At 45.8% G+C, this 18330-nt stretch overlaps 1 protein-coding gene across 1 annotated transcript; it reads right to left on the bottom strand.

The window, feature by feature from the left end:
* Positions 1-82: 82 nt before the first annotated feature.
* Positions 83-18214, bottom strand: mtrex (Mtr4 exosome RNA helicase). Its single transcript, XM_083670065.1, has 27 exons — positions 18106-18214; positions 17518-17658; positions 17331-17397; positions 17181-17243; positions 16938-17050; positions 16543-16717; positions 16318-16408; positions 15971-16095; positions 15718-15816; positions 15023-15143; positions 14754-14885; positions 12542-12621; positions 11600-11710; positions 11387-11488; positions 10029-10154; positions 8618-8768; positions 8357-8529; positions 8083-8151; positions 7797-7925; positions 6530-6640; positions 6174-6362; positions 4536-4699; positions 4003-4108; positions 2311-2367; positions 1898-2060; positions 617-721; positions 83-223 (listed from the first exon to the last, which is right to left on the bottom strand). Exons 1-27 carry the CDS (start codon positions 18204-18206, stop codon positions 171-173), a joined length of 3117 nt encoding a protein of 1038 aa, XP_083526191.1. The 5' UTR covers positions 18207-18214; the 3' UTR covers positions 83-170.
* Positions 18215-18330: the final 116 nt, after the last annotated feature.

Genomic DNA, 18330 nt, shown 5'->3' on the forward strand with positions numbered 1-18330 from the left:
TGTTGCGCTTTTTGGAAGGAAAAAAAGAAAAGCCATTATGCTTATATTAACATCAACACAAATAATAAAAAACATGTTCAGTGTAATTTGTCTGAAGTGTCATGATGAAAGACACACTGAAGATACACTCAAATCAACAAATACAGATCTGTCATACAAAATACAACCAATCACAGGTAAAGGCTGGCAGCAAACACAATGTCCCTCTTGATCTTTGTGATACCTGGAAGAAAAACACAGCAACATGAGTATACTGTACTTCTTTTTTTATTTTTCTATCAAGCTACAGCTGTAGTTGTCAGGACACCCACAGTGTCCTGACAACAAACTGGTCTATAAAACTCATCACTCTAGATCATTGACTGGTGAGGTCACAAGTTAGCTGTAATGAAGTTTCTTATATTTAGTTAAAACCAAACACAGACCCTTGTGTTCTGTCTATCAAGGAGGTTACCTTCAGTCACTCTGATGATATTTAAAACCTAAATGAGTAAATTCTATTTAAACTGAATTTATAGTCTGTGAGCTGCCCCGATTAACCTAAGAGGAACCATACATGGTATGCCCCCCACTTGCGATGATTTTTCTGAGCCTGAGGGCCATAATCAGATCTTACCCTCTGCAAACTTGTTTTCTAGCTCGGTGTTGCCGATGGCCTTGGCTGCCTGACACATCTGCCTCAGCAGCTCCTCCAGACGCCTCATACAGCGGATGATGCTCCCTAGGGAACGGAAAACACACAAGTGTTGGTATGTGTATACGGCCAAGTGTGTGTATACACAACTTAGTGTACACATACACAGAGTTTAGTGTACACACACACTCTCCCACAGCATCGAGTACCACAGCCTGATAGACTGATAAGACTCTGAGCAGAACAGAGAGGGCACAGGGGTAACACACACAAACAGTTGAAGTTTCACAGAAATCATACCATTGATGACAGAGTTTGTATCACAAGCAGATCTGAGGACTGGGCCCAAGGTGATTTAAAAGGTTAAATGAAACCATCCTGAAAGGCCCTCAACTCTACCAGAATGACACCACACCGTACCACATCTCCTGTGTCAGAGTGACCCCCACATTGGCATACCCACACCCCACACAGAGAGGGCCGATACTCCCAACTCAACATGAACTCATTGCATCATCCCTTATTCTTTCACAGCTTAGGTCCACGTGGGATTTGGAGCCAAATGATCTGATAACTGAACTCTGATCTCCCTTTTAATTAAAAAAAGGGAGATGCATGTTTTACTGCATACGTCAATGAGTTTCACAGAGCCAAATACTTGTGATATCTCAGTCACTGGGAGATGGGGAGCTTTAGAAGGATCTGTTCAGCTATTTCTCTATCAAGACCTATGATCTACTCAGTCCTGCTAAAAGTGTGATGTGGCTTTTTTCACTGTTCTTGAAATCATAACAGCCAAAGAACGACCACGAGTTATTAGAAAACCAAACGTGTTAAGTTTCACTATTTCCTTTTGGTTGACCATCTATGCATATATATATATATATATATATACACACATATACACACACAACATCTGTGTCGGAGATGCCAAAGCAAAACCCAATGCTATTATAACAGCATATGGACCTCTTCACCCCCACTACCCCCCTGTACAAGTACTCTCCTGTTAATTTATAATTTAAAAATAAATAAATAAATAAATAAAATTAAAGGGTTCTGGCATTACGACTGCCAAGGGCCCCTGATTTGAGCATTGATTATTTTGTCTTACGATGTCTGTTGGACAGATGATTCACTTACTTAAACAAATGTATTTGTTGTAAGTCGCTTTGGATAAAGGCGTCTGCTAAATGCCATAAACGTAATGTAAATGTGCAACGCCGGAGGGTCTTCTTCGTGACTGATTGCTGGGCGTGTTACCTTCGAAGACGTCGGTCATCTTGCAGATCTGTGCGAAGGTGGAGCCGTTGGCCCAGGTGTAGACCACGTCCATGAGGTGGGGGCGGAAGTTGTTGAGGTAGGTCTCCTCGTCCACCTCCAGCTTGGCCTCCGCAGACACCTTGGCGATGCGCTTGGCACACTCCTAAAGGCACACATTTCAGCACACACGCATACTCACACGAAGGCAAACACTCCTTTCACCAAACCTCTACACGACTATGGGTCTCGGCCGAATACTAAAACAGCAGGGTGTGGAAATGGCGGTAAGTCAATAGAATAGTCACACAATGGATTGTAGTGATGTTGAACATGCCTGTATGCTTGGTTGGATTACTTCAACAGTGTGAACCTATGCTAAAAACCAGTTTAGCTGTCTGCTGCACGGTCTTTACCTGCATCTGTCTCAGGGGTCCAGCTAGCTGCTCTGTCAGCTTGGGCATCTCACTGGCCTGAGGGGGAGAAACACAAGAACACAGTGCTATTCTCAGCTATAAAGCACTCCAAATAAGCCAGTCAATAAGACATTACTCATGATTCTAAAAGCATGCTGGCTCACTTAGTAGCAACTGCCTTTAGAACATCTGCCTAACATTACTTCTATTGTGCAATATGTATTCATTTGTAAAGGTCACAAGCATCCAAAGCTGTATTTCCTGCTGGTGAAGGTTGTGCTTTGTCTTCAGCCACAGGTGGAGTCTCCCTTGTTCCAGTTTTGTTATAGCCAGACTTAGGTTATACAATACATGACCTATCTTAGGGTTCTCCCCCAGGATTTTTGAACAACGCAGCGCTGGATTGTATCATCAAACGCCGACTTGCATTTTTTCATGTCAAAATGTGGAAAAAAAATACCACTAAAACGCTGAATTTACTGAGGAACGCTTTCACTTTTAACAACAATGTCGTTGGCGATCAAAGACAGGTACTCCATCATTACTAAATATATATGTTTAAATTTGCCTTGGAATGTTTACCTAGGAGCACCGCCAAGATCCCAGTGTGGCTCAGCGCCACTCTTGCATTGTTTAGGGAGAACCCTGCCATCATTCAAGGTCAGCTTAAGTTCAGATCTAAGTTTAGATCTCCCATTTGAAAGCAGTCAGTGTACTCCTACATATGAATAAAAATGGTTTGGTTATTTGGTTATTAAAATACAGATTTTTTTGGTTATGAAAATTGACAAATTAAACTATAATTAAAACGTCAGAGTTTAACAGTGAAGTCCTAATTGTTGGTGTGACTGTCTCTCTCCATGCCTTCTCTGCCCACTCTCTTCCCCTGGCAGTGCCCTCCTCTCTGACGCAGAGCCCTGGGAACCACAGAATACATGCCATGGGATCCCCTGCCTGTCTGTGCTCTCTCTCACCAGCGGTGGCAGGTGGAACAGCTCCACACTGACAGGACACAGAAGAGGGGGCATCTTTCACGCATGCACGCACGACCCGCATGCCACAGTCCCGTTCAGTTGACCGCCTCACGACAGACAAGTAGGACGCCAGCAGTTTAGATAAATAAGGACAAGACTAAACCTTCACTGCAGACATTTGGATGTGATGTACCACAACGGACACGGAGCTTGAGCCTTACTTCAGCCCACAGCACAAGGCTCACACCTTCACAGAGGACAGCCATGTTGGGGCCAGCAGTTTAGAATCTGTCTCTGAGTTTCCCTGCTTACAGCACACTGAACGTGCCAAACGTCTACTTTTGGCAGAGTGACCGGACCATTATGTTTAGACAGAGGAATTAGTTATTGGGGGGCAGGGGTTGAGCTGAAGCCAAAACAAAGGTTTTTCAAACATTTGACTTTCAAACTTCCTTGTTGAGAGAGGAGACTTGATTAGGGGAATTGATTCTACAACACACTAGAAATTGTAGAGACAGAGAGGAGAACATTACGATTAGACGTTGTAATGTTTGGAGAGGGTGTTCTTGTTGAAAATGCCAAGAATGCATTTTGAGTTGAAGTGTGTGGGAAAGAAGCTGTTTAACTCAGTGTGTGGGGGGGGGAAAGGCATGAGTGTGTTTTCTCGGTTTGTGTAAGTGTGTGTCGTCCAAGTATTTGGAAGTGAGAGAATGCTTACGTTTTCCTGGAACACGAAGACGCTGAGCAGAGCTGTGGCCTGTTCGGCAGTCAGGTCATTGAAGAGGCCATTGAATACCATTTCAGTCAGCAGGAGCTCGTCCGCACTGGAGGAAACACATCAGATCAATACGGACACTGCTCTCAATATGGGGAGGCAGCTTTTAGTGTCGATTGTCCTTGCCTCTGGAATAACCTACCTCATGAGCTTAGGGCGTCACAATCCATAAACACTTTTAAAAGAAACCTCAAGACAAACCTTTTTAGCTCAGCTTTCTCTTAACCCATTTGCACTTCTATTTTTTTATTTATCATTATTTACTCTTAATCCATTATTATTTCTATTGCTATTCTTATATGTATGTATTTATATGTATGCTTGTATGTTCTGTACTTATGTATTTTCAATTTTACTGTTAAGCACCTTGTATTGCAATTTTGTATGAAAGGTGCTATATAATAAAGCTTGATTGATTGGTCTCAGTATCCACAGAGGGTCCTCAGTGGAACTGTTGTTTCAGGGGCTGTCCCTACCTGCTGATCTCACAGGCCACTCGGCCCTTCATCTCGATGACGTCAGAGGCTGTGGCGAAGCCGAGGCGCCTTAGGACGCGCTTCCTGCACTTGAGCTCGTCCATCTGCAGCACGGTGCGAGCCTTCTTCAGCTCGTGCTTGGCCCCCTTGATGTCGGCCGCAATCTAGGAGACACCCACAGAGGATAAGATGACAGGGCACACAGAGAAACCTTACTAGGGATGCACCGATATGAAAATTCAGGCCCAATACCAATTATTCATAACAATTGGCTGACACTGATTCTGTTATTTATTGCATTATAACTTGCATTATTTATTTCTATAAAAATAGAAATGATTCAAACAAAGATGCAGCATATAAGGATAGCTTTAAGGGCTCAGGGAATTATGAGGCACACAGTGAAGCAAATATATTTTTGGGGGGGTGGGGGGGGGGTAGAATAATAGCAAAGAGACGCATGATGAATAAAGAACGTTGCTTATAAGGTTTAATACTGTTTACTAGAGTCTAGAAGTTCAATAGTGAACCAGAGATCAGATGAGGATCAGTGTTGTGTAGCTGACAAATCAGAGAGCTCCAATCCAATCAGTGTGAAAGGCCCAGCTGAGACAGGGAGAGAGGGGCTGGGTTAATAGCCTTGCTCTGTCCAGATGCCTGTTTTCATCTGCGCTACACACACTGCAACCAACTGTCCCTGCTTAAGACCATTATCCACTTTAGGGCTCACTCAAGTCCATTATAACATGCTGCAGGCCAGTCTGAAGACAAGGGCGTACTGATAGCACATCAGTGTTAGTTAGCTAGCTAGCTAGCCAGTGATGGGTTAGCGTTAGCCTATTTCACATTTGAGGTCGTAACTTGTAGAGCTTTACAGGTCACAAGGCGTACAGTAACAGGTTCAAAGATGATCAGATACTAAGAGTAAGTACATTGTGTAAACTGGAGAGACAGCTTGGTCTTTCTAGGGAAAGTGGTGGGGTTGTGTGGCTGTGGTTGAAGGCTTAATTGGAGGTCAATCCCCCATATGGCTGGAGGGGGGCGGTTGACCTTCAATTGGGATTGGAGATGGTTTTAGAACAGGGGTAAAGCTCTTGTCACAGCCAATCAAAGAGAGTGTAATCTGGTTTGTAGGGATTTCACACACACACCATGACCCCTGCAAGAGAAGGGTCACAGACTCATAAAGAGAGGGAACGTAACATTACTGTAGTGAAACAAAGGGCTTTTCTAAAACGTCACCTCCCTCTTTTCAAGCCGTTTCATCACCTCCTCTGCATTTCAATTTCAGTTCTGAAAGTTCTGCCAGACTTGAGTGAAAGCAAGATCTTATTTCAATCCGATATTGTCCTTCGCCACATCCTGTGTTTGTTTTAGTCAATGCGTTGCCATTTCAATCTCGGACAGGAAGAGAGTTCACGTATTCTATCAAACAATGGCTTTGATTTCCATCAACATGGCAGAAAAACAAACCCGACACATTACTAGCAAGGTAAACTAACAAACCACTACAGACCAACGAGGACCTTGGCTTTCATGGGGTACGACCGCGAAGATCACTTCCCCAGTACACTGTACCAGCCTTACAGGACAAGAGCCAATCAAAGAGACACCGGTAAGTTCCCCGCCCATCCTCACCAGAGCTTTCCGCTCACAGAGGTTATAGACCGCCTCCAGGCTGGGATCGCTGTGCATGGGGTGGGAGTACATCCGGTGTTCAAAGGCCTCCACCTTCTGAACGACCTTCTTCAGGCCCGGGTCTGTGATGCCCATGTCGTCAATGGGGTCCAGCAGGGGCACGCCGTCTGGGAAACGCTTCTCAACCTCCTGTGGTGGTGGTGGTACCATAAATAGACAAAAGGTCTGATGAACATATTGAACATATAACACACACACACACACACAGTTTTCATGTCCCATGCATCCTTTGTGTCTCCATTTGCCCCAAGTTTGGAATAAACACATTTCTCAGTGTTCACCTGTGTTCTTCTTACCTGTATGGATTTGAGCATGCTCTGTCTGTTGTCATACGGCCGTATGTCTTTGGGGATGTAGAGACGGACTGAACTGATGGAGGTGAGGAGGTGGAGCATAACAGGAACCACCTGATCAGGAAGAATGGAAAAATCTCTCACTCACTACATTTGCAACATAGCCACCAACACCATCATTGGCTGGGACAGACGCTGAAGAAAAGCTACAAAACAGGGTGTTAAATCCACATGCCTAAGAGTACAGAAATGATTAACACCGTCTTGCCACACATCAGAAGGGCTCTCAGTCTTGGCACAATCTAAACGCAACCCGATTCAACTAATCCACCTTTTCATTTCACTTCAATCCCCTGTACTCGCAGACAGTTAATGCTGGAGAAGCTGTTGGATGTTGGCCCACACAGCCCTGGCCTGTGCACACTGCCTGCCAGACAGCAGAGGCAGCTGGGAGGAGGGGGGGGATGGATTCATCTAAACGCGTTTACCAGAAACCAGTCCAGAGAGCAGCAGGGAACGTTTCAGAAAGAGTTTAAGGGCTCCTCAGAGACATGCAGGGATAATAGAAGAGGCAGCTAAAGTCATCTAAACTCAGAGCTCTGGAGTTCAGGACTGGCTGACAGCACTAAATAACAGTGACTCCGGGACTCTGAAGGGACTAGGCAAAAATGGAGGAGAAAGTCTGCACAGCAGCAATGTGTGGTGATTGGTGGAGGACAGGTGACACCCACAGAGAGTGCGTCAAGGAATGCACGACGAATGGGAAACACCGTTGCTCCATTATGAATCATAATGATTGATGGAATGCAGCAGTAACAGCTAATGAATTCAGCTAAAAACAGTGAGTGTGAACCTCAACTGAAGGACATCTCTGGGGCTGGAATGACATTTATGAGGCTAAGGTACCCATGGAGACGGTTACAACATTCCATGGTGCCACGTGTCATTGTAAACGTGTCATTCTTCTAATGGAAGAATATTGCCATATGCAAAGTCATCTTTGGAAAACAATGTTTCTGAAACCCTTTAGTTTCAGAGATGTTGCTCTCCATTTTAGTTTGAAGAAAGCTCTAGGACAAGACGCAACACAGCAGCAGTCTGCCCCCTAACTACTTGGCTGTGTGATTTCCTCCACTCTCAACGACAGCAGTCTACCCACATCAGTTGTCTGTGGTCTACAACAAACCACATTAATCTTGGCTTCCACCCTTCAACAGACTACCAGACCAGGCGAATCCAGTCTTGAGTCTACTAGCATCTACCCACCCACCTGCATCTCTCCCTTCTCCCCGGGGGCTGCAGGCTTCGCTGCCTCTGTGGCTGCGTTCTTCACACTCTCCTTACTGCAGTGGACCAGCACCTCCACCACGTACAGGGGCTCCATATCACCTGGAACAGCCTGGAGAGGAGAGAAACACACACTCAACACGGCTACAATGCTATCAAAGCATCCAAGCCTGGAGGACAGCAGATTATAAAAGCATGCGATATTACAGTACTGTGACGACGCAAGAACAGTCTCAGGTCTACAAATCCAAAAATATCAATAAGAATACCTTCACATTTGCCTTCTTAGAGAAATTAACCACCACACCCCATCCATAGTCGGCACCATTATTTTTGACCTGGAAAAAAAATAGAGAGATAATAGGCATGAGAGAAAAGTATATAGGCATGAGAGAAAAGTCTGTATGTGGTTGCCTCATTGAATCCCACACATAGAAAGGCAAGGAGAGGAGGCTTGGTGGACATTTTATCTTTAGATGTGCTACACAGCATTGGAGTGTGTGGTGCAGCCAGGCAAATGTATGAGTGGTATTTGGTCCTAACCTTGACCAGTCTCCCGGGCTGGAGGAAGGGCAGGCAGTATTTGGGTTTGTGGATGAACTCTTCTATCTCCTTGGCCAGCTTGGCTAGCTGCTGGCGGATCTTGTAGTAGGTCACGACGTTCTCCTCGTTGGGGATCTCGATGGCGTTATACATCTCCTCCAACTTGGTCATCTCTGTGGAGAATCATAGTCACATTCAACACATTCTCCACAGCAGTCACGCGGTATGGAAGCAACAGTTGAGGTCACTTGAGGTACATACTCTCTACGACCCCGGGAACAGCTCTGTAGTGCTGGAACTGGTAGAAGGACTTCTCCAGCATGTACTCTGGGTTGATCTCCTCCACACGCAGCAGGTTCAACACCATGTTATAGGTGAGGTGGAAGGCACTGTTCAGAGGGTCAGCAGTGCCCTGGGGGAGAGGAAAAGAGGGTCATATTACACATTAATTCAGCAGACAGCACTGTTAGGCTAGGCTATGACACATTCTATATCTATATCTCTCTCTCTCTCTGTCTATATAAGTGCATGGGATAAGGAGAACAGTGAAGTGACTCATCGAACTCATGGTACCGTTTAAAGTTAATTTACCTTAAGTCAGTCATATGACATTGCATTCACATAACACACAGAAAACTAGTTTTGTTAGGACTGAAATGGAGTTCAACGACATCCCAGTTGAAATCCGTAAAAGCTTATGGTAATAGAGTAGATGTAACAAACTATGAAGTCACATTAGTATTATCTAAGGAACGCTCAGAGACCACGCGAGTAAGCCAAGGGCAGTTTCACAGAATTCCTTTCGCAATCAAAACAGTTCTTTGGTTTCGTGGAGATTACCACAGTACTGTAAAGAGAAATGAGATATACCCCCACAGACCAGCACATTTTCCTTCTGTGCCATTAATCTGTCATGCGTAGGACCAGGATAAAGCGTGTTGTCATCCTGTAAAGTGGCCGTTGTGTAAGACTTAATGGACCCAGACTGAAGACCCCAGTAGACCAGAAACCTCACCTTTACCCTGGAGAAGACTTCTACTCCACAGCTCTACAAAACTGCCAGAAAAACGCTGAGAGCGAGAGCGGGTTTGAAGCCTGGAGCTAGTTAGCCACAGGTCCACAGAGCTCCCTGATCATATCAAGAACCCATAAAGACTCCCTAAAGCTTAGCCGTAAGCGTGTTGGCTGCGTGCTTTTGCGTATGACCTGAGGGGTCGAGAGGGAGCTCAATGACCCAGTGGAGACCCTCTAAAGGACTCTCTCGGGGTAGAGGATACGAAGGTCTTGGCTGTAGTTGTGATTATAAATGGAGCCTGCTGCTCTCAACCCCATTGGCGCAATCACTCACACGGCCTGTCATTCTAAAAGCGTGGCGGATGGAGTCGTTTTAGCTACATGCTGGGAAGTGTCTGGCGCAGGGTGTATTGTGACATCGGCGCGGCTGGGGGGGGGATTAGTACAACATGGTGAGTTACTGATGTGGTGCTACAAGTCTTCCACAGCTGCGCAGGGTCAACATGGAACACTTGTCATAATAACAAATGCAAACGTTAAGCAAATTGCCTCCAATAATTTTGGCAGCCAGGCAAGTCAATCGGCCGTGTATCGTGACCGAAGCAGTCGGTCTGCTGATCACACTGACACAGCAGAAGTGTCTTATGTCTGTCAGTACCTTCAGCAGCTGCTTCCCCACAGCTGGACTCATCTTCTCATCCACCATGAAGATGACGATGCCCCTCTCGTCCATCCCTCTTCTGCCTGCACGGCCCGACATCTGGATGTACTCTCCAGACGTGATCTAACAGGGGAACACAACAACACGTTAATACTGAATAAACAAACATCTGATGACATGTTGGTTTTGGTTCCGAGTAGAAGGAAAACCATGTCATCCATGTCAGTACAAGTAGTGGACAGATTCATACACACAGAGGCAAAGACCATTATTTCAAGCTTGAAGAGTCAGCAAAGGTTATTGCTGAAGCTAGCTTGCTGACATTGCTTCATGCACTGATACCTATTCAACACATTAAGATGGAGGAGGGAAAGAGTGAGTTTATTTGCCACGTTCTTTTCTACCACACACACGGCTTTGATTAATCAACAACACTCTTTGGTCTTGGACTAGAAACCCATGAACTAACCCCGACATCTTGGTTTGTGCCATTGTCATGCGAATTTGATCATATGCTGATCATGTGTCATAACTCTGCATATTTGTCTCAAGTATATCATCATACGGCCTTCAGTTTAACTCTGGCTCCGGGGGCACGCTTCTCATCTTACATGAACGGACTGTAGTGAAAACCGGGCAGGGTATTAAACTATAATGACTGCGTGGTGCTTCTGGAACCGTCATCCCACTCCAGATGTTCCTCGCGAGCATCTTGGACAGCAGCTTCCCTTTCTTCTCACCAGAGCCAGAGGGGTAATGATCTGGGCCTTTTATTCCCAGCAGCTTGATTCACGGCCCCCAGCTCACACAAACAATACGTGGCTGTTTATCTGACGTCAGGGCCTGGCTCCGCAGCCTTATAAAGGCATCACGGCGGCCAGGGGGAATGGGGCGCAGAGCCAAGCGGGAACTGTGAGGCCGTAAACAAGGAGACGGAGAGAGGACGTAGGCGATATGTCAACTATGAGCTGGGGCACATCTGTCAGGTTGCAGCATAGCAGGGATTACCAAGACAGAGAGATACACATGTATTGAATTTGCCTCGTGACCCGACTACCTCAATCATCTTCGTGGCTGATCTAATGTTATGATGAAGAGAATGCTCTTACGATGCTGACATGTTATGGCACTGTTCATGCTGATGTGGCACAGGCAGAGAGAGCAGGGTTTAAACAGACGCAGGGGGAGGGAACATTCAACACTGATTGGACACAGGACTTGTGTGGGGCTTCGGGCAACTCCATCATTGACGTGGCACGTTTTAAAGAAGTCAGCGAATGCACATACAGATCTGAAACCAGGTTAAGGAAATAATACATGCACCGTGCAGTTACTGTAGAAGAGAGCGTTATTACCCAGCGGAAGTCTTTGCCATCAAACTTGCGCGCGCTGGTGAAGAGGACGGTGCGGGCGGGCATGTTGATCCCCATGGCGAAGGTCTCTGTGGCAAACAGGGCCTGAGGAGAGAGAGAAAACACATCATTTAGGCTCCTGACCTCACTCATACAGGAGTACAGTGACGGTGTTGGTCACGTTGTGATTGTGAAGCAGGTGAGAGCCAAGCCCACCTTAAGCAGCCCCTCGCCGAAGAGGATCTCAATGGTCTCCTTAAGGATGGGGAGGAGTCCTCCGTGGTGGATACCAATACCCCTCTTCAGTAAGGGCAGAACATGCTCCACCTGGAAAAACACACACACACGTCACCCATTGAAGAAAAAGAAAAAAAACAGTCTGTGCCCTTCTGTGGAGGTACGTTCTCACATGGTTCTCTCACCATTAGAACAGGCCAGACCCAGCTCAACATGGGCAGCCTTCTTCTCCATCACACATGACCACCACAGAGCCTAGCTAATAAACACCACCACCGAAACAAAGACGCAGGGGACAAATCCAAACCAGCCCGAACTGCATAAACGGGCCGAGAGAAATCAAAACGCTGTGTGTAATCAAAGCCGCCAGCCTGAGCCACGGAGAGTGGAAACTTTTACGGGCCCTCTTAAAAACACATACTTCAGAAACTCTGAAATACTCTCCACCGTGTCACAGAGCCATTTCAAAACAAGTTCGCACATTCATGTCGTGCTTTGCTGTGGCTTATGTGGCGGGGCTATATATCCACTTATGACCGGGACATCAAGACGACTTAGCTTTCACGGACTTATTTATTAGTGTATGAGGGAAGACTACGGGAGTACACTACACGTTTTTTTGTGTGCCTCTGTTGACATTGTGTGGCGTCGTGTACGAAATGTTAACGCTTCGTGGCGCTTTAATAGCCTAGCGTGATGAGAGCTCGGTTCATAAAAGGGCGCATTAGGAAATGAGGAGTTTTTATAACTGCTAACAAGGCGCCAGAGGAGCGCTGGTTCAAGTGAGGACAGTGTGTAGGCTATGTAAGCAAACAAAACACTCCAGCTTTCAATGTGACCAGCGAGTGTGGTGGGTCCCCCTCACGGGTCTCTTCATATTCAACTTCATACTCAACCTGAGTATTAGACGCCTAACCTCACCTGAGGAAGTTTCTTGTCTTCATCTGACAGGCAGTCAATGGCATTGTTAAAAACTTCCTCCACAAGCTTCTTCTCCTCATCTGAAAAAACACAAACGGAAATTGACATGAAGGGTTAACAGTTAGCTGACTCGGACTACACATCCAGACATCAGCAGTGTGCACAGTGTAGCCAGTGCTGCTGCCCCCCCCCCACCCACACACACACACACTTCCCCGAAAGGGTGGAACTGAGGCCAACTGGAGTAATGTACAAGTAAATCTGATGACCCACAGCGATTTTCATATTCAAATACATGTAATTGTACTTGCACGCTGTGGGGGTGTGTGTGTGTGTGTGTATCTGTCTCCCGACGGAACCCAACAGGTAAGTGGCCATAGTGAGACTCTGCCACGGTCCACTGGTGCCTGAGAAGGCCTGGCTGTTAACTACACAAGGGTCCCACAACCCCGGTAAAAAAACACCCTGACAGAACCAGCAGACACACCACAGCCGTCACGCTGCCTTACATCAGCCCTTTGGCCCAGGACCCATACTCACTCTCTGAAAACACTGACTGGCACTCACGCACGCGTCTCCAGTCATTTCATAAACATTCTGCTAATGTTCTGTCTCCGAGGCCCCAAACAGACACATGTACTTGAGCTAATGGGCTTTAAAGCCTACAAGTTCTCACCACAGTGCGTTTGGCCTCTGCAACACGACAGAAGTGAGCCTGCGTAGCCCGACTATCACCAGAGATAGTCAGATGACAAGACAGCGCATAAGGTGCTCTGCCTCAACCCTAATGTGTGTGACCTATTTTACAGAGACACCTAACACCTGTGTCTATGTAACAGAAATCTGACGTGTGTCTATATGTTAGAGTCAGTCTGATGCTGCAGAGTCCAGGGCAGGCAGCCTGATTCCAGTCGTCCCAGTGTAAGCCATGCCTGACTGTTCCATAAACAGAGCCCAGAAACAATGCGTCATAAGGCATTAGATACCCCAGCCAGAACAGTTTGAGAGAGAAAGAACCTGGCTCTCCCTTCATATGGTCCTCCGCAGCACAATTGTGACCCTCCTACCTGAGGCATAAGCTACTGTAGAGCTGAACAAAGGGCCAGCAACAGTTTCTAAAAACACTGAAAAGAAACCAGGTCTAATCCCACAGGAATACTTCACAAAATACCAAAGTGTGCAAGTGAGACAGACCATTTGCCTCTCCATATACCGACAGCTCTCTCAAAGATGACTTTATATCGGGCCGATATTGGCCTAAAATGCTGGATCGGGAATCTGAGATAGGGAATGCCATTTACCGGTCCGATGCCATTCCATAAGTCGTTAAAACGTTCCAAACATGTCATTACTTCACGCTTGAGACAGACATTGATAAAAACAGCTCGTCGCAAAACTTGCAAGGCCAGTGTTTTGATGGGTGGCAGTCGCATTTTACATTCAAATAAAAGAGCCTTTTATTGGATCGGTACATGGTATTGGCCGATATTCAAAGTTCAGTACTCTGAAAGGGTTTCAGCAACCGTATGGTTGCAATGCAATGACCACAAAGAGGAGAAAAAAAAGAAAAGAAAAGAAGGACAATGTCTATTTTTTCCTGTATGTATTCCATGCTACATGTACTTGAAAACAGCTGGTCGATAAAAGCCTCTGTTGCTGGGCAGGGTCATGCCATCAACACAACATTTCTTCCTTCCGGGACTAATCCATCATAATGCATCTTCTCACTAAGAGGAGCCAACATCTATAAACAGCTGATACTGCACAATGGTCATATTCATGTCCGATGGAGGAGAGACTATTCACATTGTCCCCCAGACTGGCTGGCACTCACTTAATCGAATCACACACACAAAACAGCGTGAAGTTTCGCCAGAAATGCAGGGCTGAGGGCTCTGACTTGTGTTTCACGGTGAACCAATTCATTCTGCAGGCCATATTTATCCTGCTCAAGGTCACATCAGTGCAACCTCCCAGAGGCGTTTCTCGACACGACAGCGAGAGGTTCTTCGTGTCTAGTATGTGTGACGTTTAGTGGGAATGTATGTATGTTTAAGTAAGCATGCTACAGTACATGTTCAAATCAGTGGATGTTAGTTTCCTCACGCAGCCCAATGGCTGGAGAGATGGAACAAATTGATTTATACACTTAATATTAAAACATTGCGTAACTTTTGACTGATCCTGATAATGAAAAGCTCGAAGGGAGTACCTGTGTTAAAGTCCAGCTTTGACACCTGCAGGGCGTAGGCCTCACACTCCTTCTTACTGAAGCTGAAGATGATGACGGGCTGGAAGTTTCTTTCCATAATCATCTTTACTATCTTAAAGACATTAGACGGCCCTGAGGGAGACACACACACACCACATTCTTTAATTCACATGCTTTAATCAGATGACTTTCACACAACACTGAATCACTCATTGAGATTATGGTCTTATGAAATGAAACCAAGGTGCATCTGTCTCTAACACACACACCTCTTGTTCCACCTCTCCGTCCCTTGGGGTCCCACTTGCCCCCTCCACTGCTGGCCCCAGAGTCGCCTGCGTCCCTCAGCACCTGCATGGCTGTGTTGAAGTTGTCCTCTCTGAATTCTCCCTGGGGGAAGACCACAGCACAGAGAGCCTGGGGTCAGGACATTCTTTCACATTCGATCATTAACTGAGATTGAGACCATACAGGTGGGATTATGCGGTAAAGGGAATTTTGATGAAACAAAATTAGAGACAAAGCATAAGTCTAAATCTTTAAGATGCATCTGGCTGTTATGCAGCCAGTGTTCTTGATAGATCAGTCACAACAGTGAATGATTAGTTTTATAAGCTCTCTCTAGTATTATAATATAATTAGGTAAGCAATAGCATGCTTGGTCATACCACTGACAGACAGTGCCAACAAATCTAAATAATAATGATTGTCAGGAGCTGTATGTGCTCTCCACGCTCTAAGCTATCCACTCTGCCACCCTGTCAGTTGACTGAGGAAAGCAAGGTGTGGAGTTCAACTAAATAATTGAAACGTTTACACACGACAGCACTAAAGTATCTAGGACACACCTACGAAAACACAAGCATAAAGTGCATTTTCATACCCATTTGCAAAGTAAAACTTGCAGTTTCACAGTAAAGACTAAGGCACATGACAGAAGATCCTGCAGCTGTGTGTGACTTACGTTCTCGTCCACCACAAGGTGGAGTCCATCGCCACCTGCTGGGAAGATGTAGTGCTGCAGGGGGGTGGGCCGGTAGTCTGTGTACACCACGTGGCACGGCTGCATAGAGACAAGATGTCAACATTAGGCGCATGTAATCCTGAGGTTTAGCACTGAACAGACACATTTAATATAAAGAAATGTGTAAGCAGGTATTAGATCTTATCTTACAACCAATGCATGTAAGCATTAAAGGGTTCCAACTTAAACACACCTGTTTGTGGAGGTGGCAGATCCACTCTGCAAACTGCTTGGCGTTGGGGATGGTGGCAGACAGAAAGACGTAGTGCACGTTGTCAGGAAGCAGGATGATAGTCTCCTCCCAGACCACACCACGCTCTGCAGGGACACAGAGCATCACAACACACATGGCATTTAGATTTCAGTAACAGAACCAGTCAGCGTTGCCATATTGTGAGGAAACCAATTAGGCATTAGGGTAGAGTCGTCATTGATATTGAGGACACAGTGTTGTTGGCAAAGTGCTGTGCTGTTAACTTGTTGAACAATATTGCCTTGCCAAAACAACACCGAGTGGTGTTTTGTTGTGGTCCCACACACCTGAATCTCTCATGTAGTGGATCTCGTCAAAGATAACCCAGGCCACCTCCCTCATCACCTCAGAGCCTCTGTACAACATGCTCCTCAAGATCTGAAACAACATTCAATCGAGTCTAATTAATATTAAAGAACATATCTAAATAAACCCTCCAAGAAAATTAAACATCAGCATCAACAAAAAGGCAGAGTAGATGCAAAGTTAATGAGGTAATGTCGCTGTCATACCTCAGTGGTCATGACAAGGCAGGAGGCAGTGGGGTTGATGGTGACATCACCGGTCATCAGACCGACATCCTGGAACTCCTCGTACATCTCCCTGTACTTCTGGTTACTCAGGGCTTTGATAGGGCTGGTGAAGATCACTCTCTGCTTCTCCCTTAGGGCTAGAGCAATGGCATACCTGTAAGATAGGACAGAGAGAGGGAGAAAAGGGAAGAAAGAGGCTTTGTGTCCACATTCAGTGTCTCACTCAACAAAAACATTGCATAGTGGCCCGGTGGTCTAGCACCATGGCCTAGAGTGCATACATATGCCCATATCTGCATGGATTAGAATCTGGCTTATGCCGGATCACATGCCACATCACAAACAAATCAAGACCCTCAGCGAGCCAAACTTACTCTGCACACACAGTCTTTCCAGCTGAAGTGTGGGCAGACACGAGCACAGACTGGTTGTTTTCGATACACAGAAGGGCCTCACGTTGGAAGGGGTCCAGAACGAAAGGGTACTCCTACAGGAAAAATACCAGGAGGATTTTAGCAGAACACGTAGGTGGGGGCTTCAATTGAAGACAGTACTCATTCAAGGGCATATTTTTCCGACTGTTATTTTTGTCTCATAATTAGATAGATGTGAAGTACCTTGGCTGCCTTTCCCACTCGAGGCTTTAGCTGTACGTACTCCTCATCGGCGGGCAGGGCCACCTGTTTAAGCAAGAAAAGCACATTTTCACAAAGTGTACACAAACGGTAATACTTGATGTGTGCCAAACATTATGTGTGAGCACTCACCTCGTGAGTGCATCCTTCCACTGTCTCAACTGGCTCCACCTTCACTTTGGGCATTAGGTCTGCAAGACTGAGAGGACATTCAAAATTAGGCCCATCATCATACACTGTATACTTGATAATGAAACACTTACATCTGAAATGACGTAAACAATAACAAAATAAGTCTTGTTCAGTCATGTCGTCTTACTTTGTCTCCTCTGTGGATACTGTCACAATCTTGGGCTTCTTGACAAACACAACTTCATCTGTGCCATCGTTGTCTGCTTCCCTCTTGGTCTTGGTAATAGAGCGGGCATCATCCTCTTTGCCATTTTTACTGGTTGCTTTCCTAACACAGGAGAGAGGGGAGCAGTATTAGTCGTATGAGGCTAACAAATGGATAACATTTAATTAGTTTAGACGGGGATACAATGCAACAACTCTAAATACATTTAAAAGATGAATAAATCTGCAATTCCCACAAAATCTATTAGTATGAATGGGTAAAATGTGTAGTATGTGTAGGATAGCTTATCGGTAATCATTATACGTGTGTAGCTACGAGTCCAACATACTAGGTCCTGTCAATAGTTAGCTAGCGACCCAAATATCTAGCTTGCTGCTACAGGTCTCAGATTGCTATAACGTGGACAGGGGCTAGCATTAGCTAGCATTGTCTAGCCATGGCATGACGCGGTCTGTGCATGCTGCTCACTCAGCTCGTTAGACAGCTGCCTGCCATTACTTGGTAGACTATAGATCCCAGTCACCGAATGAAAAATGACAGCATACATACCCTGTTTCAGGTGCCGTGGGGGCAGATTTAGTCTTAGTAGAGGTGGTTTGTTCCTCATCAAACACACTGAACAAATCGTCTCCAAAAGCGTCCGCCATCATGTGCAAGGACACAACTCCCACAATGCAACGTTCACTAAATAGACTACTACGGCGACAACGAATGACTAATTCACAGGACGCGAAATATTTGGTGCTGTTTTATCACCCAGCAAACTAGCCACCC

The sequence above is a fragment of the Argentina silus genome (assembly GCF_951799395.1).
Source record: "Argentina silus genome assembly, chromosome: 5".
Classification (NCBI taxonomy): Eukaryota; Metazoa; Chordata; class Actinopteri; order Argentiniformes; family Argentinidae; genus Argentina; species Argentina silus.